We start from the raw sequence: 27,912 nt of genomic DNA on the forward strand, positions 1-27,912 counted from the left end.
GGTGATACCTCATTGTGGTTTTGATTTACATTTCTCTAGTAATTAGTGATACTGAGCATCTTTTCATGTGCCTGTTGCCCCCATCTGTATGGCTTCTTTGGAGAAATGTCTATTTAGGTCTTCTGCCCATTTTTTCATTGGGTTGTTTGTTTTTTTTGATATTAAACTGTGTGAGCTGTTTGTATATTTTGGAAATTAATCCCTTGTCAGTCGCATTGCTTGCAAATATTTTCTCCCATTTCATAGGTTGTCTTTTCATATTATGGTTTCCTTTGCTGTGCAAAAGTGTTTAAGCTTTTAGGTCCCATTTGTTTATTTTTGTTTTTATTTCCATTACTCTAGGAGACAGACCCAAAGAAATATTGCTGTGATTTATGTCAGAGAGTGTTCTGCCTATGTTCTCCTCTAGGAGTTTTACAGTATCCAGTCTTATACTTAGGTCTTTAATCCATTTTGAGTTTATTTTTGTATATGGTGTTAGAGAATGTTCCAATTTCATTCTTCTACATTTAGCTTTCCCAGTTTTCCCAGCACCACTTAGTGAAGAGACTGTCTTTTCTCCATTGTATATTCTTACCTCCTTTGTTGTAGATTAATTGACCATAAGTGTGTAGGTTTATTTCTGGGCTTTCTATCCTGTTCCATTGATCTGTGTGTCTGTTTTTGTGCCAGTACCATACTGTTATTACTGTAACTTTGTAGTATAGTCTGAAGTCAGGGAACATGATTCCTCCAGCTCTTCTTAAAAAACTAAACATGCAATGACCATTTAACCCAGCAATTGCCCTCCTGGGCATTTATCTCAGAGAAATGAAAGTTCACCCAAGAACCTATACACGAATGTTTATAGCAGCTTTACTCATAGTAACTCCAAGCAGATGTCCTTCAATGGGTGAATGGTTAAATAAACTGTAGTGCACCCATGCCATGGATTACTGCTCAGCAATGAAAAGGAATAAACTGTTCATACATGCAACAACCTGGATGAATCTCTGGAGAATTATGCTGAGTAAAAGAAAGCCAATCCCAAAAGGTTACATATATGTGATTCTGTTTATATAGCACTTTTGAAATGACAACATTATAGTCATGAAAGAACAGATTAGTGGTTGCCAGGGATTAAGCAAGGTGGAGACAGGGGGAAGTAGGTGTGGCTATAAAGGGTACCATGAGGGCAACACGGTGATGAAATGTTCTATATCTGACTGTCTGTGTCAGGGGTACATGGGATGTCTCTGTATTATTTCTTACAACTACATGGAATTCTACAGTTATCTCAAAATTTAAAAAGTTTAATTATAAAATTAAGTATGGCAACCCTAGAAGTTTAGGGAAAAACAGTTTTTTGATCCTCTGATGTACAGAATTTGATTAATCACAATTCTGGTTCATGACACTGACCTTGGTCCATGCAGAGCTCTATTGGTTGCTTTATTTTAATAATACGGATATGAAATAGTATAATATAGTATAATATAACATATTACAGTGTCATAGTTTATTTCCACTGCATGCTGTGTAAATACTGTGTTGTCTAAATATACCACAATGTATTCAATTCTCTGAGTAATGGATAACTGGATTATTTTCAGATTTTTTTTCCTGAAACAATACTTTTGTGAATATTCTTGTATATGTCTTCTGATGTACTTATGCAAAATTTCTCTTGGACATGTGTTTAGGAGTGAATTGCTATAAATTATTACCTTTTTTTTTTTGCGGTACGCGGGCCTCTCACTGTTGTGGCCTCTCCCGTTGCGGAGCACAGGCTCCAGACGCACAGGCTCAGCGGCCATGGCTCATGGGCCCAGCCGCTCCGCGGCATGTGGGATCTTCCCGGACCGGGGCACGAACCCGTGTCCCCTGCATCGGCAGGCGGACTCTCAACCACTGCGCCACCAGGGAAGCCCTGCTTTTCAGTTTTTTGAAGTGTTTGTGGAAGTTAATACACCTACCAACAATACGTGAAATATCAAATTAATCTACATCCTCTCTAACATTATCATACTTTTTAATTCTTGCCAGTTGAGTGGATATGATTGTGTCTCATGTTCTTTATTTGCATTTTCTTAATCACTAATGAGACTGAATGTCTTTTGATGTGTGTATGGTATATGTGTTTCTTTCTCTAGAATGCCTGTTTGATTCTTCTGCACATTATTCTATTGGATTATTTCTCTTTTTCTCAATGATTTTTAGGAAATATCTCTCTATTCTTGGTGCTCGTCCTTTGTTGTATGTGTTTCAGATTTTCCCTCCAACTTGTAACTTATATTTTTAATTCAAGATATCTTTGATGATCAGAAGTTTTTAATTTTAACATAGTCAAAAATGTCTGTTTTTTTATAGTTGCACTTTTTAGTTTCTCTTAAAGAAACATTTCTCTGTCCCGAAATCAGAAGGATTTTCCTATTCCTAGTTTTTAAGGTATGAGATAGGAATCCAACTTCATTTTTTCCCCATGTGGTTAACCATATTTTCAAATCCTTTCTTTCTTCCAATGATCTGCCATATATTTCATATATTGAACTTTCATGTGTGGATGGATATGATTCTGGGTTCTCTAGTCCACTGGTCAACTTATCTAATCCTGTGTCAGTAAAACACTGCTTTAGTTACTCTAAGCTCAAAATTTTTGATATCTGGTAGAGCAAGGTCCCCACTTCTTACTCGTGTTTCTTTAGAAATGCTTTAGCTATTCTTGTGCACTTCATCTTCCATATGACATTTAGAATCAGTTCTATGACTTTTAGAATCAGCAAGTTCCAAAATATTGCTGGGATTTTTATTGAATTGCATTGAATCTGAAGAACAGTTCAGAAAAATTGTCTTCTTTATGATCGTCAGCATTTCCAGCCATAAACATGGTATTGCTTTCTATTTGTTTAGATGTTTTTTCAATCTCTCAACAAAGTTTTAGTATTTTCTCTACAGAGATTTATAATTTATTTATTAGTATTAATTTTTAATAGTTCTACAAATTTTTAAAAATTATATTTTCTAGTTGTTTGTTGCTGGTGTTTACAAATGCAGTTGACTGTTATATATTGATTTTTTTTTAATCCATCCACCTTGCTAAACTCCTCTATTATTTCTAATTGTAGATTCTTTTGGATTTGTCTGTGTTTATAATCAAATCATTTGAAAACGACAGTGTTTTATCTTCCTTTCTAATCTTGAGTCTTTAAAATCTCTTTTCTGTCTTTATATATGCTAGGACCTCCAGCACGGTGTTGAATAAATGTGCTGATAGTACCTTTATTCCCATGTTATTCCAGTCCTTATTTAAAAGAGAATGTTTGTAATATTTCTCCATTAATTATGATGTTTGCTGTAGTTAACTCACTTTGTCCCCTTCAAATAGAATATAAATCTTTTAAAAAACAAAATTTCATAATATATGGACAGAGTTGTTTTCAATAAATTATTCATATGAGGAATTGTTAAGTTTATATTCCTTGACCGCAATGGCACAAAACTAGAATTAATAATAGAAATTTAAGCATACTGGCTGAAAAAAATTTTTAAATAGATTCTTTAATTTCTACATTAAAAAAATTAAAACTGAACTTATAGGTTTAGAAAATAGCAACTATGAGAATACTGCATGATGAATTATGAGATAAGACTAGAGCTATATTCAAAATAAAAGTCAAGCCTTTAATATTTTCACTCTGAAATAAAAGAGGGAGAATTAATTAGCTTCCAGTGTTGGATTGCTCCAGGGCTCAGTCCCCAGAACTCAATTCTCAGGCTTCTTCTCTATTTACACTCTCCTTAGGAATCTCATTAATCGAGCATTTTAACTGAGCTATAAACCTTCACACTTCCCTGAACTCAAGATTCATATCTACTCAACATCTGCATTTAGATGTCTCATGAGCATCTTACCTTTAATGGGGCCAAAAGAAAACTTTTGACTCCTCCCCCAGCCCCACTCCCCCATGCCAAAAAACTTTCTCTAGTGTTCTCCATTTCAGTAAATGGTCTCACCGTTCACCCAGTTGGTGAGGCTAAATTATCCGTCATCTTTGGCTCATCTTTCTTTTAACAGATTCTGGCATTTCTACCTTTCTGCCAATATACCTTCCAACAGCATATCCTATTAATTCTATATGCAGAATATGTCACAAATTCAACCATTTCTCATCAGTTCTACTACCACCGCTCTGGCCCCAGCCACCAACCATCTCTCACCAAGCCTACTGCCTTACCAGGTATTGATAGATATTATTAAACTATAGTAATTGAAATTGTTTGGTACAATAATAAACAGGTCAGTGGAATCATATGCATAGCCCAATAATAGACCCCCGTATATAAAAGAACTTAATATATGATAAGAGTATCAAAAAACATTGTGTAATGACATACTTTCATAAATGATACTCTGAAATGGGCCATTTAGGAAAAAATACTTATATTTTATGTTGTATTACCTCTTATAAAATAAATTCTAGAAATGATAGAGAACATTTATTGAGCATTTACTCTTTGCCAGGCAATGTGGTGAGTGTATCCTTCACAAGTACTATAATGAAGAAAACAAATTAAAATAGATAAAAGGTTATCTGATCTCTAGAGAGGGAAGGCTTGGCTTACTAATCATAAAAAATACTAAAGGAATAGGTTGATAAAATTAAACTAATACAAGTATTATTTAAATACTTTTCTGTTTTCAGAAATAAAATTAAAAGGCAAAAAGATTTTGTGAAGCTAGCAGGAGAAGCAGCATTGTTTTTTAATCTCCCTGAATCCCCAATGAAACATGCACACCACTTATATAGCAGAATTAAACATCATGGACATCATTTACTATAAAATTAGCTCATAAGATGTTCCTATAAGCCCCAAAAGACAGCAGGACAGATCACCAAAATCAGAAGATCTCTATGGTATAAGCAGAAGAAAGCATCTGGGCTGTTTGATGGACCCGAGAACAAGAGAGCTTAAGAATAAGCAACATGTACCTGTCCAGTTTTCCCAGCACCACTTACTGAAGAGGCTGTCTTTTCTCCACTGTATATTCTTGCCTCCTTTATCAAAGATAAGGTGACCATATGTGTGTGGGTTTATCTCTGGGCTTTCTATCCTGCTCCATTGATCTATTTTTGTGCCAGTACCATACTGTCTTGATTACTGTAGCTTTGTAGTATAGTCAGAAGTCAGGGAACCTGATTCCTCCAGCTCCATTTATCGTTCTCAAGATTGCTTTGGCTCTTCGGGGTCTTTTGTGTTTCCATACAAACTGTGAAATTTTTTGTTCTAGTTCTGTGAAAAATGCCAGTGGTAGTTTGATAGGGATTGCATTGAATCTGTAGATTGCTTTGGGTAGTAGAGTCATTTTCACAATGTTGATTCTTCCAATCCAAGAACGTGGTATATCTCTCCATCTATTTGTATCATCTTTAATTTCTTTCATCAGTGTCTTATAGTTTTCTGCATACAGGTCTTTTGTCTCCTTAGGTAGGTTTATTCCTAGATATTTTATTCTTTTTGTTGCAGTGGTAAATGGGAGTGTTTTCTTAATTTCACTGTCAGATTTTTCATCATTAGTGTATAGGAATGCCAGAGATTTCTGTGCATTAATTTTGTATCCTGCTACTTTACCAAATTGATTGATTAGCTCTAGTAGTTTTCTGGTAGCATCTTTAGGATTCTCTATGTAGAGTATCATGTCATCTGCGACAGCCTCTTCGGTAAGTGGTGCTGGGAAAACCGGACAGGTACATTTAAAAGTATGAGATTAAAACACTCCCTAACACCATACACAAAAATAAGCTCAAAATGGATTAAAGACCTAAATGTAAGCCAGAAACTATCAAACTCTTAGAGGAAAACATAGGCAGAACACTCTATGACATAAATCACAGCAAGATCCTTTTTGACCCACCTCCTAGAGAAATGGAAATAAAACAAAAATAAACAAATGGGACCTAATGAAACTTAAAAGCTTTTGCACAGCAAAGGAAACCATAAATAAGACCAAAAGACAACCCTCAGAATAGGAGAAAATATTTGCAAATAAAGCAACTGACAAAGGATTAATCTCCAAAATTTACAAGCAGCTCATGCAGCTCAATAACAAAAAAACAAGCAACCCAATCCAAAAATGGGCAGAAGACCTAAATAGACATTTCTCCAAAGAAGACATACAGATTGCCAAGAAACACATGAAAGAAACACATGAAAGGCTCAACATCATTAATCATTAGAGAAATGAAAATCAAAACTACAATGAGATACCATCTCACACCAGTCAGAATGGCCATCATCAAAAAATCTAGAAACAATAAATGCTGGAGAGGGTGTGGAGAAAAGGGAACCCTCTTGCACTGCTGGTGGGAATGTAAATTGATACAGCCACTATGGAGAACAGTATGGAGATCACTTAAAAAACTACAAATAGGGCTTCCCTGTTGGCGCAGTGGTTGAGAGTCCACCTGCCGCTGCTGGGGACATGGGTTTGTGCCCCGGTCCGGGAAGATCCCACATGCCACGGAGTGGCTGGGCCTGTGAGCCATGGCCACTGAGCCTGCGTGTCCGGAGCCTGTGCTCCACAAGGGGAGAGGCCACAACAGTGAGAGGCCCGTGTACCCCCCAAAAACATAAAAAAACTACAAATAGAACTACCATACGACCCAGCAATCCCACTACTGGGCATATACCCTGACAAAACCATAATTCAAAAAGGATCATGTACCAAAATGTTCATTGCAGCTCTATTTACAATAGCCAGGACATGGAAGCAGTCTAAGTGTCCATCATCGGATGAATGGATAAAGAAGATGCGGCACATTTATACAATGGAATATTACTCAGCCATAAAAGGAAATGAAATTGAGTTATTTGTACTGAGGAGGATGGACCTAGAGTCTGTCATACAGAGTGAAGTAAGTCAGAAAGAGAAAAGCAAACACCGTATGCTAACACATATATATGGAATCTAAGAAACAAAAAAAAAAAGGTCATGAAGAACCTAGTGGTAAGACAGGAATAAAGACACAGACCTACTAGAGAATGGACTTGAGGATATGGGGAGGGGGAAGGGTAAGCTGTGACAAAGTGAGAGAGTGGCATGGACATATATACACTACCAAACGTAAAATAGATAGCTAGTGGGAAGCAGCCGCATAGCACAGGGAGATCAGCTCAGTGCTTTGTGACCACCTAGAGGGGTGGGATAGGGAGGGTGGGAGGGAGGGAGATGCAAGAGGCAAGAGATATGAGAACATAATGTATATGTATAAGTGATTCACTTTGTTATAAACTAGAAACTAACACACCATTGTAAAGCAATTATACTCCAATAAAGATGTTAAAAAAAAAGAAAAGAAATGAATAAGCAACAGGTATTCATTGGAAAGCTCAGGAGCCCAGTTTGAGAACAAAAGCTGAAACTGGGAGGGGTTTTGCCAAGAACAGGTGAATGCAGAGGGCCCATGCTGAGATCTGAAGGGAGCAGGTAACCCCTGTGAATTCTCCAAACTAGGGATCCCTTCCAGGAAGGGGGGCGGAGGGGCGCATTCTGAGATTAGAATCAAATTTGAGCATCACTGGGACAATAAAGATTAAAGACAGAGATCACCTGAACAAAAGTGGAAGAGGGAAACAGGGCCTGGAAATCCCAGAAAGAAGCTACCATGTATTTGAGTTCTACAAAAAAAACAAAAAAAGGGGGTGCTACACCTCCTTCTGAAAGTTTGGGAAGATGAATTTCAAATAAAATTGGCTAGAGGAAAGAAACAAGGTCAAATTCTATAATTTTTAATTACAAAATTGTATTATAATAAAAAAGAATAAGAAACAGAATAACAGCCTCTTGAACAATGGGAGCACATCAGAAACACATGCCCACAAAAGTAGATAAAATACTATTTCAAAATGAGCTAAAGCTCATTAAGAAAATGATATGACACTTGAAAGAATGCCATAAATCAGAATTGCAAAAAATGAAAAGTGAGGTGACAATAAAGGAAATAATTAGATTTTTTTTAAATTTTAGAAATAAACTAGAAGGAACACAAAAGCAAACAAATGTAACAGATAATGCCTTAAGAGAACTAGAAGATGAGAAGAAGGAAGTATTTAAAATTTTAAAAAGAAATGAGGAAAGAGATAAAAAGAAATTGAGAGAAATTAAAATTAGAATAGGCAGAACAAGAAAGGGTTGGTAGCACTATTCCTTGACTGGTTAGTGGTTTCAGAGGTGTTTGCCTTATAGTAATTCATTAAGCCATACATTTGTTTTGTGAGATTTTTCTGTGTTTGTTTTATTTTACAATTAAAAGGTTATAAAATGCAACAAAAAGGCAAACGATGAACTGGCGGATATTTGGAAAAAAAGAAAAATACATAAAATGTTCATGCAAATTGATGATAAAATGCTAAATCTCCAATAAAGAATTGCAGAGGATATAAATAAATGATGTACATACACAATTGACCCTTGAACAACATGGTTTTGAATTGGGTGGGTCCACTTAATGTGCTGACTTTTTCAATAAATTTCGATAAATACATAGTATAGTACTACAGAATCTGTGTCTGGTTGAATCCGCAGATGCTGAACCACAGATGTGGAGGGCCAACTGTAAAGTTACATGGGGGATCGGTGCCCAAACTCCACATCATTAAAGGGGCAAGTGTATTCAAAAGCTAATAAACACTAAAAACATCTAGTCTCACTGAAATAATCCCTGAAAGAAAATTTATGGGAAGGGAGGCGATGAAAGAAAAACTCTGTATTGTATCTACAGATAACTTTTAATGTCAGATACAGCCTAATTTATCTGCTATGGGTGAAGTTGGGTAGGTGGCAACAGACCCTCCAGTAAGTGCCCTTCAGTGTGCTGGGTGTTTCTGTTATATGATCCCAAGGGAATGCAATACAAAATAATCCGTTGTTTTCTGTTCATGTTGAGTTAGCCTGGCATTTTATAATTTGGAAAGATTTTATGATCAATTACATTGAAAACTTTTTTATCCTTCACAGTGAGAGACCTACCACCAATTTGCCTTGATGTTAGACAGAAACAGCGCACCTCTATAGATGCTTTATCATCTGAAATGAAGACCCCAGTTCTTCCAGAACCCATCCTTCCCGTTCAGCCAAAAACTATGAAAGACTTTCTGTAAGTTTCGGCTCACTGTTACATGTAGACACATAGTCATCTGCCTGTCAGCACTTTACATAATTTAATATTTTTGTGTGAGAAATTAATTGAACTTGTGGCTCATTATAAAGTATTAGCCAAGAGTGAAGACACAAAAGACTACATGTCTCAAGTTGAAGGTGAAAACAAACATATAATTAACCAGTAAGGGATAGATAATGTTACAGCAAAAGACACTAAATAAGAGAAAATGAGTCAAAACAGGCAAGAGAGACTTCCCTGGTGGCACATTGGTTAAGAATCTGCCTGCCAATGCAGGGGACACGGGTTTGAGCCCTTGTCCGGGAAGATCCCACATGCTGTGGAGCAACAAAGCCCGTGTGCCACAGCTACTGAGCCTGCGCTTTAGAGCCCGTGAACCACAACTACTGAGCCCACATGCCACAACTACTGAACCCCACGCTCCTAGAGCCCATGCTCCACAACAAGAGAAGCCACCACAGTGAGAAGCCCGCACACCACAACGAAGAGTAGCCCCCGCTCGCCGCAACTAGAGAAGGCCCACGTACAGCAACGAAGACCCAACACAGCCAAAAATAAATAAATTAATTAATTTTAAAAAAGAAAAACAGTCAAGAGGAGCTAAAGGTGGTAATAAAATAATAGAACGTGACATATAAATCATAAAAACCATGTTAGTAGTAAAAACTACTAAAAAAACCCAAATGGACACTTGAAGGACTAAGTGGGAAAGAGAAGGTAGGGACAGAATGTAAACAAAATCTGTCAAGAAATTTGGCTCTGAAGTGAAGGAACGGAAGAGTGATAATTGTAAGGAGCATGTCAAAAATTAACTTCTTAAAAAGCAAATAAATGGGGAAGTTGAAGCTGGATTAATATCTTAATGCAATTAAGAATTATAAATTCATAAGCTACCTTTACATTAACTGGAACATATTTCTGTATTCAGCTTCATTATTTCAAGTTGCATATTGGGTGACATTTATCTATAAAGAATTAATGCTATTTTATCTGAATAACATTTTTATCTGTTATGGCTAATAAATGTTTTTATTTTAGGGAAGATGTAGAAAAAGCTAAGTCATCAGGAGATTGGAAAACAGTACATGATTTTTATCTCACAATGTTTGATTCTTTCCCAGAACTAAATGCTGCATTTAAGGTAATGATACATAAAGCACATTTTTCACTTTTAGTTTAAATTTTCCAAAAAAAGATACTATAAATTAACTTCTTTTTCTACCCAGTATTGGCTTAAGCAGCTGTTTAAGCAAACATAAATAGGTATTAATTCTGAAATTGTATGTATCACAAATAAGTATTACTTAAGTGATATCTTAAAGATTGTTTTTAGTTGTACTAATGTTAATGTTTGACTCCATTCTTTCAGTTTTAAAAAAGAAAGTTATTAAAATAACCCTTATATATTTATTTTTAGCAATCTTGCCCTGACAGTCCTTTTTTATCATCATACTAGGAATATTAGAAATTATGTAGGAATAGTTATGGTTCAGATATTACTTAGATTAGTTCTTAAAATGTTATATACACTTGGTTCTTTAATTGAATTTGCAGAAAGATGCCTCTGCCTCGTTTAATACTATCGAAGACTCTGGGATTAATGCTAAATTTGTGAATGCTGTATATGATGCCTTACTTAATACTGTAAGTATTATTTATGAACACATGCAAATAGCATAATTGTTTGACTCTTCTGTATTTTAAAAGCAGCCAGACAAATATTGTAGAACTCACCTTGTAACATAATTACATGAGAAACTCTGATATAATTTTTGGTAAATTTAGTTGAAATTCTCAGAGAGTTAGATTATTCTATTCTTATATTTTTCTAATTAAATGAAAATTCAGTAGAAAATACTTTTATGTTCAGTCCTTATTTAAAGGCTTGCTAAGATAAAAATCATGCTTTACTGACTCAGCAAAAGGAGGTAAATTATTTGGTTGTATTGGAATTACATTGAATCTGTAGATCAGTGGTTCTCAAATTTTAGCATGTATCAGAATCACAGAAAAGGCTTCTCAGTATTCAGTAGGTCTAGCATTAGAGCCCCCAAATTTGTGTTTCTAACAAGCTCCAGGATATGTTGATTCTCCTGATCCGGGGGGCTCTCTGTGGCCATGTGAGTTTGAATTTCATTGTAATTATAATTGAAAGTCATTGAAAGATTTGTGTTTCTAGCAAGTTCCAGGATATGTTGATTCTTCTGATCCGGGGGCTCTCTATGGTCATGTGAGTTTGAATTTCATTGTAATTATAATTGAAAGTCATTGAAAGATTTTAAGCTGGGAACAAAGGGATGACGGACATGATTTATAGTTTAGAAAGATCTCTCTGGATGTTATGTGGAGGATGGTCTATAGTGGGGCAAGAGAAAGGAGTTAGGAAGGCATTGCTGAAACCTAAACGACGGTCAGTGTTTGGACTAGGGTTTTGGCAGTGGAACTAGTGAGACGTATTCAGACTCTGAGTATATTATGGAACAGAGCTAAACATACTTCTGTAGATTGGATGTGGGACTTGAGGGAAGAAGGGAACTGAGTGGATGGTATTGCCATTTAATTAGATGGATAGGGCTCAGCTATCAGCAGAGAGAAAAAAGGTGTTTCAAAGAGGTAATAATTAATCCTGTCAAATGCTGCTGAGAGATTTAGTAAGATTTGGACAGAGAATTGAGCACTGTCTTTGATAAGGTGAATAATTGATGACTGAGTTTAATAAGAGCTGTTTCCGTGAAGTTGTGAAAACAAAGCCTACTTGGAATGGGTTGAAGGGACCATGAGAGGAGAGGAAATAGAGATAGTGAATACAGACAGCTCTTGGAGAGTTTTGCTGTGAAGGGAAGCAGAGAAATTAAGGGTTAGCTGAAAGAGTACATGGGTCCAAATGAAAGGTTTTTAGCATGAGCAATATATTAGCCAGGGTCCTGGCAGGAAACAGATGACACACTCTAACTGGTAACCTGGAGAGGACTGTTTACAAAAGTATTAGCAGAACAAGGGAGGCCCTTAGGAGTAGTACAGTAGAGTGAATCTGGAGATGAGCTGTCGGGGGGGAGAGGGCTGCCTTACAGGAGATGAGGGGCATAGCCAGCCCATGGTGACCTTGCAGGGAGGGCGTTGGGGGAATAAATACCCCAACTTTCCTCTCTTCCCTCTTCTGTCAGTGTTCCCTATGGCTGAATCCAACCAGAAGGCAAAAAAAGGCAAAGGAGTCTGGTTGATGTAGTCCTTAGTAGTCAGCCTCTTAGGGCATAGATCAGGGTGGAGAAGAGTGAAAATGCAGAGACACATCTGTGCAGATGGTATTAGGATGTAGTGTTCTACTGATGGGAACGACCTAGTAGTGTGGAAGAAATGGATGATATGGGGGAGATAGAAGAAAACTGAATAACCAGGTCCTTGACAAGGTGAGAGAGGATGGAGCATAGGGCTCAAGTGAGGGGGTTGGGCTTGGTCAGTTGTAGTGCAGGTAAATGATTAGAATAATAGTGGCAAGATGAATCTGTTCTCATTTGGGTGCATCTGTTTTCTCTCTAAAGTGTGTGGCAAGATCAGAGCTGGGAGTGATGATGGGAAGGAGGTGTTGGAGGTTTGAGGAATGAGAAAAAGGTTTGAAATAGTTGTCTTGGAGAGCAGGGAAGTAGATGAACTAGGGAAATGTTGAAGGACTGTCAGTGGTGTTGAGTGTCCTTTTGAGATTTGTGACATAAACTCAGTGTGTCTAGTCAGCACATTTGTGTGATTTTTCTCCTGCAGCCTTCCATTGCTCTGGGGTGCTGTTTGCCTGCTGGGTGTGAAGGGTCACTGCAAGCAGAGGAGGAGAAAGGAATGATGTATTAAATAGGTATATGAAGAAAGGTGCTAGGCTGAATGAGTCCTGACAGACATGTCTTAGAAGTGATGATTGTGTTTTTTAAAAAAATAAATCCATGATATATGCTTGTTTTCTTGACATTTGCCCCTTTCATATAACAATATGACAGAGAAATTTTAATGACTGTTTGGAGCTTCTAGTTAATGAAGGTTTTAGTCATTACTTCTTATAAGCTAAAAGCACCATCTAGATGTGTTTTCATTCATTCTTATGGGACATGTTTGGTAGTAATTAACTTTTTTTAGTATTTGAATTATTAAACTATAAATGATGTTATTTAGTACCTTTTTTGGATCCTATAACAAAAAATCTTTATCTTGTTATTTTTTTATTGAACATAATTTGGTTGTACTTAATAATGAATTGTGGGCTTAACTGCTAATTATAACATGGTATTGGTAGGACTAAATATGTCCAAAACGTATGCAGTCATTTTATATTGTTAAACATGCTATTCTTAGACTTATGTTCATGATTTTATCCTGTCAATCCAGAGAAAGTGAAATTGTTTTTCTTTTTCTGTTTTCAGTGTTATATAAAACTGATGGTAGTCATCAAACAGCCACCATGTATGTTTGTGCAGGTTGTACAGTGCACATCCCAGGGAGCATTCTCATTATAATCTCTCAGATGTGAAATTGAGACTACCGTTAAGTGGTAGTCCTTGGTCATCAAGTCTGGTTTTAACTATTGAAACAGATCTGTAAATATAATTAACATATAAAAGTCACCTAAATAGCTAATCCTAATTATTTCATGATTTTCTTTTGCCTACAGCCTCAAGACATTCAGAAGACAGTATTAAAGGGAATCATTAACAGCCTGTTACGAGAATGGAAAGGGTAACTGAAACTAATATTTGGCTAATCAGTATAGATGGTTAATATACACAGCTCATCCATCTTTAATATATACATATGTGTTTTACTCTCAGAAAAGATTTTAGTTGCTACAATAAAAACATAGATCAGAATGAAATTATAAACCATGTATAACAAAGCTTTTTAACTTGAGACTTACGACTTCTCAGGATGGTCCACAGGTGAGCTTCAGAGGATCTGTGAATTCTTTAAAATTGTATATAAGATCTGTCATGTACAGATATATGTGCTTTACAAAAATAGGATGGGTACTTAAATCAGTCACCTAGAATGAAATAATATGGGCGTTAAATTTAGCCTTGGGCTTTCTGGTAGCAGAGCAAAATTTTTCTTATTTCTAATATAAGAGAAGTAAATTTAGCTACTGAAATATTTTTTCCTGGAACTAAATATTGAATTGTTATGTAAGGAATGATGGACAGTGTAATTGATAATGTTTTGAACTGTGAATATGCAGAACACAAAAATATATTTTTAAAAGTACATATGATTTAAATTGGTGTTACTTAACATTATAATTTAAATGATAGCTTCTATTAAAGCCAAATAATACCATTAAATTTTAATTTAAATGTTTATATTAAGCCCAATTTGAAAATACCAAACTAGAGTTCTTAACGATAATGTTAAATGTACCCTATATATTTTAATAACATTGTTCCAATTTTCAGAGAAAATTGTGGTTTTTATAGAAAATTGAGAAAAGTCAAGGTAGTATAAAAAAGTAAAAATGTAACATTTTGCAGTTTTTTTCTAGTCATCTTTTTAAAACAATTGAAATCATACTGTATTTTTCATGTGATTTTTAACTTAACAGTATTTTCCTAGTTTATCATTCTAGTAATACTTTTGCATTTTCCTTGAATTTTATGTTTCTGGTTGAATACATAATGCTTCATTGAACATGAAGAGGAAAATTTGGAATGTAAAGTGCACACTTAGGAGAGTGGGGAAGTCCAGTGGTCCGAAACTGCTGGGACCTCAATCCCCTCCAAGCATGCTCACACAGCTTTCTAACCCCTGCTCCTCAAACGTGTGCCGGAGACAGATTAAAATAATTTGATGCAACTTACTTATCAAAGGATCATGTGGTCTTTACCCCCAAAATCTTGTTTTATTTTGGATTTATAATAACGACAACAAGATCTACAGTTTATTGACTATTTACTATGGGCTAGGCACCTTTCAAACGATTTTGCATGTATTTCTCATTGAATCTTCACTACAATCCTGTGAAATAGGTAATATGATTAGTTTCATTTCACAATTGAGGAAACTAATTTACAGAGAAGTAAATTGCCCAAGTTAACACAGTAAGTGCCTGAGTCAGAATTAGAACCCAGGCTGTCTGGCAAAAGAGCCTGTGGGGCTTCCCTGGTGGCGCAGTGGTTGAGAGTCTGCCTGCCGATGCAGGGGACACGAGTTTGTGCCCCGGTCCGGGAAGATCCCACATGCCGTGGAGCAGCTGGGCCCGTGAGCCATGGCCGCTGAGCCTGCACGTCCGGAGCCTGTGCTTCGCAACGGGAGAGGCCACAACAGTGAGAGACCTGCGTACCGCAAAAAAAAAAAAAAAAAAAAGAGCCTGTGATCTTAACTACAATTTCTGTACCCAGAACTGTATACTGTACTAAAATACTAGTGCATAGAACAGGAAAATGGAAGTTTTCATGGTACAGCTATAAACTGGGAAAACAAAAAACGAACTCTCCTATCACCAGGAATTTTAATATTTATGAATTGCTTTGAGCTTTTTAAAATGTTTTCAAATATAATTTCTAAAACAAAACAGTAGTCCTATTGAGAAAATAATCTGACAATTATGTAGAATAGTATAGAAAGAAATAGTTTAGATTTTATTTAAACCTAAATAATTTAAATCATTATTAAGATAATTCTTCCACAGAGAAATATTACTGCTAATTCAAAAATTATATATATACATGTGTATATATATCAATTTCAAAATGTGATACATATGTTATATATTTATATTTCAGATGATGTGGCTTTATATCTTGTAAAGATCATCTAGTACACTTTGGGCAATGATTTATGTTTTCAGGTTTAAGTCTAGTTTTTGGCTTTTATCAAGTCAATTCTCACAGAAACATTGATAATTTTTTATTAGATACTGTAAGATTAAACATTCATCTCTAATCAATTAAAATTATTTCTGTTTCAGTCCACGAACAAAAGATGATCTTAGAGCATATTTTGTACTTTTACAGGTAAGAAAGCAAAAGCATAGTTGAAGTGTGTAATTCATATCTCAATCTATGCATGTGTAAGTGAAATGATATCAAATACTAAGTATTATTTTGAGCAACATTTTTGATACTTTTTTAGATTATAATTACTTGTAACCAGAGAATTAAAGCTATAACAAATAAACAGTGGAAGGCTAAATTAATCTCCAGGATTAATATTTTAACTTGCCTTCCTGCTGTGGGATTCTGGAACAAACAGAATGGAAGCACTTTTCCTCCTCCAGTCAACTTCCTTTCTTGTAACTAGTTTTTTAAGGGACTCCAAAACTTTCTCTTATTTCCCAATTAGTGGGTTTCCAACTTTTCTGTGTATTTTCAATAAATGTTTAAACTAGAATTCTAATGGAAAAATCAAAGTGGTTGTTTATATTTGCTAAAGCAAATATGATGAATTTTTTCCTCTTGAGAAATACAGATTCACTGATACAAAAAAAAAAATAAGGTCCAAACAAATGAAAAGCAATTTTAGTTTTTATAATTTTTTGAAAAGTACATTATTCCCATAGCTAGCATACTATGTTTGTATTATTCTTTACAATTTACCAAAGGTGTTCATATAAATTATTATCTCATTTAAAGATAAGAAAAAATTATATTAAATAAGATAGGATATTTAGTTCAATATTATGTCCAATAAAAGGAAATATGGAAGATAGGGGTAGAAGAAGGAGGAGAGAGGAAACAAAAAAAGGGGAAATAGATAAGAGGTGGTTGAGGGATGTAAGGAGAGGAAGGGAAGTAAAGAGGTAAGAGGAGAAAGACAAAACTAGAAAAAAGAGGAAATATACCTGGAGAATAGTAAAAGCTAGAAAGTGACAACATGAAGCTCAAATTTTTAAGTGAGTGTATTGGTCAACAGTAAGCTCTGCTCATGACATCTTGTTCTTATGAGCTATCACTTGATGAGTTTATCATCTGGGGTCACTCCCTCATTTTGAACTATCCTGACCATAAGTCAATTTTGAAAAACACATGGTGCTCTTTCATTTTTTACAATTTTGGTTTATTGTTCACTAATACTCATTTTTTCCATGGAGCTCTGAAATGTACACTGCGATGGAGTTTTAGATTTTGGAAATATAACTAGAGGTTTTGCTTGGTTTACAAGCTCTACTCTAACGCTTAAAAGTTCTCTGAAGCTATTATGTGGTTCTCCCCTTGTTCTTTGTGAAATATGCAAATAACTCATTTCACAATGGCAAATGTTTCATTACCAGCTTTTATTTTTCTAGCATTCTCTCTCCCCTTTTTTTTTAATCAAAGAAGAGCCAGGTTTTTGTTTAGTTGGATAGTAGTGATTGCCACCATTTATACCAGGCAGTGAGCTACGTGCTTTACATACAGTTTTTTTTAATACTCAAAACAACCTCCAAGATAGATGCTATCATTCCCATTTTTCAGATGAGGAAGTTGAGAATCAAAGTTTAAGGAACATTCCTAAGGGCATATAGAGTAGTAAGTGGTAGAATTAGCCCTCAGACCCAGATCTGTCTTAATTCCAAAGCCACTGGACCATAGTGGAAATCCAAGTCTCTGGTAATTAAATAATTAAACAAATAGATTCTTGTTTTCAAGGATTTCACCTAGTATTTCATAATCTCAAATTTAGTTTTCTGAATTCGCCACTTAGCTCATTAAGCATAGTGTCTTTCCTTTTACATGTTAACAAAATTTTAACGCAATTATCTTTAATATCTTTTTCAGAATCCTCAATTTAATAACACATCTACATATGTCATCTATGCTCACTTGCTACGCCAGATAGCTACCTTAGTGGAAGCTGACCATCATTTCCTAGTTCACTGGTTTAAAAAGTAAATTATTCTATGATATTAAGAACTTTTATAATCTTAAAGTTTTAAGTTTGTTAGTAACTTTATAAGAGAATATATTAAATGTTTTCAGGTCTTGAGAAATGATACTTATAATTCACAGTGCTTCAGAAGCCAATTATAAGCATATTCTTTAGTACTACATAGAGGATACATTAAAGATCTGTTTTGTATGTAAGTAATCGTTTTGCTTGTGCCAGCTGTTGTTGAGATCTCTGTCCACTGCTTTCGCATTTTATACAGCACATTCCTATCATTGATTTTTCATATATCTCAAAGATGGTGACTGGATTTGCTCATACATTACTATTTTAATTTGTGTCTTTTTATTTCCTATCAATAAATTTTACCATTATTTACACAATGCCTTTTCCTTACCTAAAACATCATTGTAAAACATACTAGCCATCAATATCAATTTATAAAAGTACAGTACTTTTTTCCACAGAACAATACTTACGTTAACATTTACATTTCCCCATGACTAATAAAAGCTAAAGAAGCTAAATAGTCCCAAAATTAATTTTAAATACGGTTAATTCTTATTATTAACAATAGTTATGTTCTACAAAGCTACTGGGAACACTGAAGTGGTGAACAGTGAAATACAGGGTTAGCTTCCTGCGAGCCTTTGGTCACAACATTTTTATCAACCAATCAGTACATAACCTTGCTTTATCTGTATTTCTATTTAAAGACACCTATTTGATATAAATTTTTGTTTTATTAACATTGAACTCACGGCCAACAGCACCATAACTCATGTCTGAGCAAATTTTATCTGACATAAGTACCTTCTCCATAAGGCACATCACATCCTTCTTTACTTAGGAACACTAGACAGAACTTTAGCACTATAGTTAAGGGCCGTTTTAAAACAGCAGAATCGCTAACAGAAAGCACAAGAATTTGAAGAACATGACCCTAAGTAGACTGCATAAAGGACACTTGTTTGCAGTATGAGAGCTAAAACAAGAAGGCAGAGCGTGGCCTTGTTCAGCCTCGGCATAAGCAAGTCCCATTTTTTGCCACTCTTTGCACAGCCATGAAATGACCACGAAAGCGCCACAATTATTGATTTGGGGATTAGAATTAAATTGTAGGGAATGGGTGAATTTGCAAATACAAAGTCTGCGAATGAGGATTGACTGAATACTAAAAGCCTTAAAAGTGAAATGTTTAATGCTAACTTTATAGTAATTTTGGTGTTTATTTCTTATTTAAGAAATGATATTCGAGGTAAGATTTTGCATCTTTTCAAAATTTTGGCAATTTAAGAAATAGAATTTGGGGGAATAGTCTAAAATTTTATGTATAAAGGATGAACTTTGATCTCTAACAAATATATTGCCAAAGTAGAAAATGTGAATTTTGATTGGAATTATTTCAAAATCTTTACCAGATTATCCCAGAAGAGGTTCAAACAATTGGTAGAGAGATTGCTGCAGTTTATTTCTTTACGCCTGTTTCCTGCAAAGCCTGAAGAATTTCCACCTATATCAAAGTGTTCCTGGTGGATCCCATCAGCATCTAAAGTGTTGGCTTTACTTAGTAGGTTTTATTATTCAATCATCTTTACTTTTCTTTTGTTAAATATAAGAACATTTCCATAAGGATCTCACAATACTATAGAGGCATTCTTACATCTTAAACCATTCCTTTGAGGAGAAGAGTTGTAGTGATTTATTTTCTATTTTGCTAATGGATTTCACAATTAATGTATAAGCATGAAAAAGCTTTATGCATTTTATTGGGCAATATTCTGTTTTATGGCTCTCAGCTGCATACTACCTGCTAAGTAGTGATTCCTAAGAATACAAGAACTTCCATTCATTCCTGCGGACCCCGAGAACACCCTGATGGGGAAATAGGATGCATAGCTGGCCATCTGCGTACTCCCTTTACTATACGATTATAATCCCCACGATTCAAGTTTTTTTTTTAAAGCAGGAAATTATTGGCTGCATTTTGACCACAATTTTAAAACTACCTTTTCGTTTGGCACTACAATTGCTTAAAATAGGAATTTCTAGATAAAGCTTTCTGGTGGGCATTAAAATGTTCTTCTTATTATTAGAATGAATCATGTACATGTTAGGAAAGATCATTATGTTAGAATTTATCTTTACAGATACTGCAAACAATTTGGTTCATCCTCCCCTTATTCCTTACACTGATTTCTATAATTCTACATTGGATCATATTGATCTCATGGAAGAATACCACACCTGGCAGAGCTTTGGAAATTCTCACAGGTATGATCAAAAGCTTATCTGATTACTCACCTAAATAAAATGGTATTCAAAATAATGACTGGCTTTTAAGTTTGTGTAAATAAATTTAAATATACACATACCTTTGCATATAAACTTATAAATGTAGTTTAGATATCCAGCCTTGAAATATCATTATATTTCTTAAAGCATTTTCTTTTTCTATTACATTTTGAATTTATAGTTATGTTAATATGGTTTTGGCTTGATTAGTAGCATCTTTTTAAGAAGGGAAAAGTTCTATCTTAGTATGCAGTTTCTTATATCTTCTTATTCTATGTGCCATCACCTAGCACAGAGGTCGACCAACTTTTTCTGCAAAGTACAGGATTATAAATGTTTCTGGCTCTTTGGGCTATACAGTCTCTGGTCTACTATTATAGCACGAAAAACAGCCTTAAAAAATATGTAATTGAAGGGGTATGTCTGTGTCCCAAAAGCTTTATTCCCAAGCCTATGTTGTAGGCTGTATTTGTCCCATGGGCCATAGGGTGCCAGTGCCTGATCTAACACAATGATCACACATGTGTGCACATACACACATACATTCACTCTTTTTCTCCCTTTTTCTGTGGATGAAGTGTTTGTCCTTTATACACAGTATTAAAAGAACGGATGTTACAGAGAAATGGCTTTACTAGAAATGATTTATCACAGTAGTATAATAGATTTTGGAAACACTTGGCCGAATTCTTTATTACCCTGCACCTTATATCCACACTTACATTTTGGATTAAACCAGCAAGACTATCCCAGACTTAATTTATTCCCAGACCACAAGATATCCTGCAGAATGCATTATTCTAAAGGAGACTGACTAAGAAATAGGATGTGGATATAAGTAATCTAAAACGTCAGGTTACTTCATAAATTGATTCGAGCTCCCAGGGACCCTTTCTACCAGAATTGGCCTAAAACATAGACTAGCTTTCTGGACGTATCTCAGTCCACACCTGACCTAAGAATTCCGTTTGTGGGGACCTTGGTCAGTCTGATGGATATTTTCTTGACAAAGTTTATTTTACACTTTAATGTAATTGTAATGTTGTGGACAAAACCACAATACAGTTGCGAGAGTTATTGTGCATATTTCAGTGACATCTTTTAATGCAGAGCTCCTCTAAACACTGTGCCATAGCATTGTTGTACCAAAAAGGAGTTAACAGAGGTTTGATTCTATGATCCCTTGAGCCCTTGGGAAGCCACACTGGACCTAGAGGGGGACCTGAGCCCCAGGGCAAGTCACATGTCTGGCCATGGGCAGCCTCATCTGTTTATCTCAGTGTGTCATACACATAGTATGGTGTCTACGTGCCGTGACTAGGGAAAGGCTGAGATGCACTGTTTTAAAGTACATAAGACCAACATTATCCTACTAAGTTCATTGCACTTCCTTTTATTTCCAAATTTCTAGTTAGCACTTAGTGATTCAAAATTATTACACATTAATACTGAACAGTTTTCTTACTGCTTTTTAACAGTTTCATCCCAAGGGGAAAGCCATTTCATTTTCAGTTCGCACTAGGGCTATTTCCTTTTTCCTCGTAATCCCTATCTTGCACAGTGGTCACAGATGCACTGCTTCACTGTCCTCAGTGCATTCCAACTGTAACTGATGGATGCATTACAGCCACTTCTGGTGGGAGTCTAACTCCTGAAGTGTCATTGCTACGATACTAGTTCTCTCTAAGTGCATTTCTCTGTGTGGTTTGTGGCTCTTTTATATAACATAGAATGAGCTCTGAGCCAGGAAAGAAGTTATTTTCATAACTTTTGATCATATGTTGTATTTTTACAAATACATACCATTTCATCTTACTACATCATTAAATACAGCGCTAAAGCGACATACCTTTTTCTAACTTTTATTTTATTGCTCTTAAATTTACTACTTTTCCTACCATAGTTATTGCTAGATTTCCTCATTTCTGAAGCTCACGCATCAGAAATATCCATATAGTAATGGATTCTTATATTAATTTCTGCACATGAATTTTCTGTCCTAAATCCTTCATCAACACTTCTGCCTCCTGGTTCTGCTGTTGCCCATATTTTTCCCAGGTAATGATATACAAGTGACTATCTAAACTGAAATTATTTGTACAAACAATATAAGCAGTTAGCACATATTTCAGAACATTAGGTGTAGCTTCCTCTAGAGAATAAAGGCACTGCACATCTAATAATGAAGCATACTTCACAGGGCTGTGGGGATTCAAAGAAGTGATGACCATAAAATCATTCTGTGAATGGTAAAACACAATACAAAAGTAATGTTTAATATTGTTAGAAGGGGTACCTTAGATTCCCTTAGTATAATTTTGCTAAAAATACACCATTTTGCTTTTTCTGTTTTCACTTGTTGAGCAGGTTTTCCTTCTGTCAGTACCCATTCGTTATTTCTATAGCTGCAAAAAAAATCATTATTCAAAGAGACTCAGAGCAACAGATGATAAGCATCGCAAGGGTAAGCCAGCTATGAAAACATTTATGCTGACTATAATCAATATATAGTAAATAATTTAACAAATAAGTCAAATGTCTTGTGAATTGTTCTAGCATAATCAGGAAATGTTAAAAGTAAAATTCATATCATGCTCCCTCAAAAAGTACTTAAACCTGTTCATGATATGGGGAAAAGATACCCCTCATCAACTTCTCATTATATTATAAATATAGCATGGAGATTAAATGCCTCTCACAGATCCAAAGTACTCGGAACTTGTTGGACATCATTTTGTAGATAACATCCTCCAGGGTCACTAGCAGAGCACTGGTGAGAAAAAAGTACAGTGAGGACAAGGAAAGGAGTGTCCTTAAGAGCAAACTACTCAAACCACTGACACATTTTCTAGATTTTATGACAGTCAAATAGAAACAACTGAAAAATTAGAAAATGTAACAAAAAGTATAGTCTTGAAAAACTGAGAAAATATGTCCAAAGAAGGCGAGAGATGTTTAATGATCCTTAGGGAACCAAAATGCTTGGGGGCCCATTGAAACAGGGGTAGCAGTCAGGCTGGCTTTAGACAAATTAATGGAGCAGGATGAAGTTCATCTCTGGGCCTGTCCTGTTCACAGCCTACCATGGTTTCAGCACAGCACAGTAAAGTTAGGTACTTTAATATATATCAGATTGACTGAGCTTTTTTGTTTTAGGTTAGAGCTCTAGACTATACATTTAAATGCTCATATATTTTGAGTATCTGCTTTTGTGACATGATTACTTGCAACTTTAAAACTTAGAGGGAAGGTTTGGCTGTAGTCTTCTTAAAATAAAGAGACCCAAGACAGACCCATAGAGTAAAAGGAAATGATTTCTGTGTCTTGTCCAAGAATATAAAAAGAATCCTAATGCATAAATTGTAATACTTCAAAATACCATAAAAATAAGAATTGTTTATTCTTCAGTAATTCACCAGAAGGTGAGTATTTTTTCCTGTCACAGAGCGGGACAAAAGATTCGAGTGACTAGTGACATCCGAGAGTCAGTTTACACTGAGTATTGGAATATTACAAGAAATGTTATTGCCTATGTGTACCAAAGGAGTAACATAGCCACATTACCCTGCTGAAAAGTAGATTTCAACAGGTATATTTAGCACCAGAAATATTACCTAATCTTGGGTAGATATTGGCTCAACGATTAGTCTACATAGCTTGTCATTTTGACGTTTTCGGTTAGTTGCATTTATGCAATTTCATGTGCCTTTTTAGTGCTTTTTTTTTTTAACCTTGGGTTATGATTTTTTATATTTATAAGGGAAAAATCCAAAGAGCTAGAAGTTTATCTAAGTTCCTCTGAGCAGTCTTCTGCTGTGTCACTCACACTTAAAATATTAAATAATCTTCTTTTAACTTTTCTTCCAATTAAAAGGAGAGTGACAGCTGTAGACTGTGTCCCAGGCTATCTTCCACAAGGCATGGGCACAAATGAGTAGCAATTGAAGTGTCAAGTAGCATTGTCGGTTATGGGTGTTTCCCAGCATTTTAACTTGTAAACTGCCATACCACTTGGAATTAATGACTGGTAACTATTTTGACACAAGGACAGCCTTATAAGTAGTTAATGCAAGCAAGAGCTTATGTAGTATACTTTAAAGTTGCAAAAGACATTCCCCAGCCTAAAAATAACTTCCTCATCAGACTATGTCTAAAATTCTACCATTGTTAGTTATTTCTTTCATTTGAAACACTTTCTATTCAATATGAATTCCTGATGGGAGGAGTAGCCACTAAGCCTTGTCTTCCATTAGCATCCTAATTGAAATTTGTGTGTTGGATATTTCCAGTGTGACAGCTTCCCAGGAGCTAGACTGGGAACAGAAGATAGTAAAGGGTTGGAAAACAGGACCATGACACAGCATACTATCCTGGAAATATAGATCTCTTTGAGCACAAAAGAGAGGACACAGAGAAGAAATAAAAACTACTAAAAGCCTTTAGAATTGAATATTGGAGAGATGAGGAAGGGCTCTGAATTAGTGTATTATTATAGTAATCTACAAAATCATGAAAGTAGCCTTATATAGATTTGGGGTATTAAAATTTTACCTAGTAAGCAAATTGCTGCATGTATTTAAAATGTCTGAAGTGTTCATCTTTAATCTGTACAATAATCCATTTTCTTTGTTACCAAAGAGGATGAGGTAGTCTGAAAAAGATTTAGATAAAGTAAATATACAAGCATGATATTTATATATTCCTTATATTTTTTAAATCATATTTCCATCACTCAAGCATAACTATTGTTAACAAATTTTCTTTTGATAGTTTTTACCTATATTGTCTTTAAAAGGCAGCAGAGTTTAAACAATATTGTGTATACAATTTTGTTTCTCCACTTTTTTTTTCAGTTGTATATTCCCTAAACATTTTCCATGTTATTTACATAGTATTTATGAACATCATTTTTGATAGCTGTATTATATTCCATTAGAGAGATACATACTTAAGATATTTCTAAAGTTTTGCTCTTATAGATAATGCTGTGATGAACATCTCACTGTATAAAATATTTTCTGTGTTTAGAATTCCCAGAAGTGGAATTACTGGGACAAAGGATATGAGCATTGTTAATGGTTTCTGAAATATGTTGAAAATTACTTTCTAAAAGTAGACTAATTGTGCTTTTAGAGTAAATCCAGTATCTAAAAAAGCTTAAGCCAAGTTTATCGTCAGAAGTATATACCTTGTTTCCAATGTTCCCACTTTGTTTGTATTTACTAAACAGAAAACTTTGCCATTTAAGAGATGAGACATACAGAAACAGTAATGCAACATTATTTTACTAAAGAAGATGAATTATTTTAGGTCCTCCATTTTGGATCCCCTTTGGTTATTATTGTCCCCAAATGAAATAATTGTAGGGCATTTTCATAAATCAAAATGTGTATAATCGAGTTTATGAAATTGTTTATGAGAGATGGCAAAGAGAGGAATATAAGTGATTTTTACTAAAATGTTTAAATGTTTTAAATGAGATTATAGTTTAAGTATAAATGAAAATGTTTGCTTTCTTTTTTAATTAGCAAAGTCTGGTGGATAAAGTATCTCGAAGACAGAGACCTGATATGAATATGTTATTTCTAAATATGAAAGTAAGGCGGACACATCTGGTCAGCGATTCTCTTGATGAGGTATTGATCATTAATTCCAGAATAGTATTATTTGATTAAAGCTTTAAATAAATTTGATAATATGGCTTATTACTAAAATCTTAGTAAGCTATCTTTTGTTTCTGTATGCCAGTAGTGTGCCTGCTTTTGTGTGTGTGTGTGTGTATGTGTGTGTGTGTGTGTGTGTGTGTGGTACACGGGCCTCTCACTGTTGTGGCCCCTCCCGTTGCGGAGCACAGGCTCCGGACACGCAGGCTCAGCGGCCATGGCTCACAGGCCTAGTCGCTCCGCGGCATGTGGGATCTTCCCGGACCGGGGCACGAACCCGTGTCCCCTGCATCGACAGGCGGACTCTCAACCACTGCACCACCAGGGAAGCCCTAAGATAATATTTGATTTAGTTATGTGATTTTTTTTAAGTTTAGCGTTGAAGGCAATGAACTACTTTGTACTGTATTCTGCTAAATTAAAATCTTGGAGACAATATGATGCTGGGAGACAGTAACCTTGGGCAAGCTACCTGAGCTCTCTAATTCTGTTCCTTGATCTCTACAACAAACATTACCATACCTGACTAATACAGTGTTGGGAGACGGATGGATGGATGGAGTTTTGTGACATTGTAAATAAGATAATACATATTCCAAAATTTTAAAAATTAATTTCCTTTTTACTGCCCTTTGTTCTCCTCTACTTTATAATTTCTTCAAATAGTTAACCCGGAAAAGAGCAGACTTGAAAAAGAAGTTGAAAGTTACGTTTGTAGGGGAAGCTGGTTTGGATATGGGCGGCTTGACTAAAGAATGGTTCCTTCTTTTAATTCGCCAAATTTTTCATCCAGATTATGGTGAGTAGTTAATTTTTATGAAAGTGTTTTCTCCCTAATTGTTAGATTCAAGTAGTCGCTCTTATTTTTAATTTAGCCTATGATTTTACAGATTTTTTTGTCAACCATAAATGTTGAATGATTTTTTAAAGACTGTTAGTTACATTTTTTAAACTGACCAAATTGATGAACCTAATAATCATTATCTTACTGGGAATCCTACACAAGATGTCTTTGCAAGGAAGCATCCACATGTTTTCTGACTAAGCCAAATGCATGAAAATTTGTCACTGAAATAAAAAGAACATTCGAAATTAAAAAACAGAACTATAGTTTGCTCTTCACTCATATTCAAAGTCTCTTTCATTAAAATATGAGCCATTTTAATAAATAAGAATCATTAAATAAACCTTTGAAATTTAATTATATTTTATTTAGAGAAAACACCTATATAATCCTTAGTATCATTAAATGTTTTTCTTCAAAAGAGAGTTTTAAGTGTTTTTCTTATTCTTTATTTTTCCTAATTTGGTGTATATGTATATACAGCATCTCTCTGGTAATGGGAAATGAGAAGACAGAGGTAAATTGAAACCTCCAGATAATCCTCAAAATTAATTTTGATCATAACTTATAAAGTATAAAATTATAGTTTTTATAAATCAACTGATTAATTTAGTTTCTGTCTTTTTACCCTGTTTCTACCCCTGGTTCAGGATACCAGTGAACAATAAAGTGCTCTTGCAAATTCGTTGGACGTGTATTTGATACATTTTAACATGAAAGGTAGTTTCTAACAGAACTGTTGCTGAAATGTGTTGCTTCTAATAGATGAGATGCCATGTACATGTTTACTGCTCTGGGTTTTTTTAATCAATCATATTGATGAAATTATGCTTCTATTTTCCAGGCATGTTTACGTATCATAAGGACTCATACTGCCATTGGTTTAGCAGCTTTAAATGTGACAACTATTCTGAATTCCGATTGGTTGGAATTGTATCCTTTAAACTTTCCACTAGGAGGTGCTAGTAGACTAGAGAGTTTTAAGAATTTTATCTGAATTTTGGAAAACTGTTAATAAGCATTTTATTCAGATTAAACATTCTTGTCAAATTACTGGTAGATTTTTCAGTAATCTTTATTATTTTGTAATATCACAGCTATGTAATATCAGCAGATT

At 35.0% G+C, this 27,912-nt stretch overlaps 1 protein-coding gene across 5 annotated transcripts in view; it reads left to right on the forward strand.

Moving 5' to 3' along the window:
• HECTD2 (HECT domain E3 ubiquitin protein ligase 2) overlaps positions 1-27,912 on the forward strand; it is a 79,770-nt gene that overhangs the window by 30,341 nt on the left and 21,517 nt on the right. For 3 of the 5 annotated variants that reach the window (XM_060125500.1, XM_060125502.1, XM_060125503.1), the window contains exons 3-14: positions 8,996-9,134; positions 10,197-10,299; positions 10,713-10,802; positions 13,810-13,874; positions 16,096-16,141; positions 17,885-17,994; positions 19,415-19,563; positions 20,144-20,267; positions 22,656-22,752; positions 25,817-25,924; positions 26,618-26,750; positions 27,640-27,728. In XM_060125500.1, the coding sequence (XP_059981483.1) occupies positions 8,996-9,134; positions 10,197-10,299; positions 10,713-10,802; positions 13,810-13,874; positions 16,096-16,141; positions 17,885-17,994; positions 19,415-19,563; positions 20,144-20,267; positions 22,656-22,752; positions 25,817-25,924; positions 26,618-26,750; positions 27,640-27,728 (1,253 nt within the window). Of the gene's footprint in view, positions 1-8,995; positions 9,135-10,196; positions 10,300-10,712; positions 10,803-13,809; positions 13,875-16,095; positions 16,142-17,884; positions 17,995-19,414; positions 19,564-20,143; positions 20,268-22,655; positions 22,753-25,816; positions 25,925-26,617; positions 26,751-27,639; positions 27,729-27,912 lie in introns of those variants that run through there. The other 2 variants (XM_060125501.1, XR_009535961.1) reach the window with 2 other exon arrangements.

Source organism: Lagenorhynchus albirostris, chromosome 16 (assembly GCF_949774975.1).
Source record: "Lagenorhynchus albirostris chromosome 16, mLagAlb1.1, whole genome shotgun sequence".
NCBI classification, from domain to species: Eukaryota; Metazoa; Chordata; class Mammalia; order Artiodactyla; family Delphinidae; genus Lagenorhynchus; species Lagenorhynchus albirostris.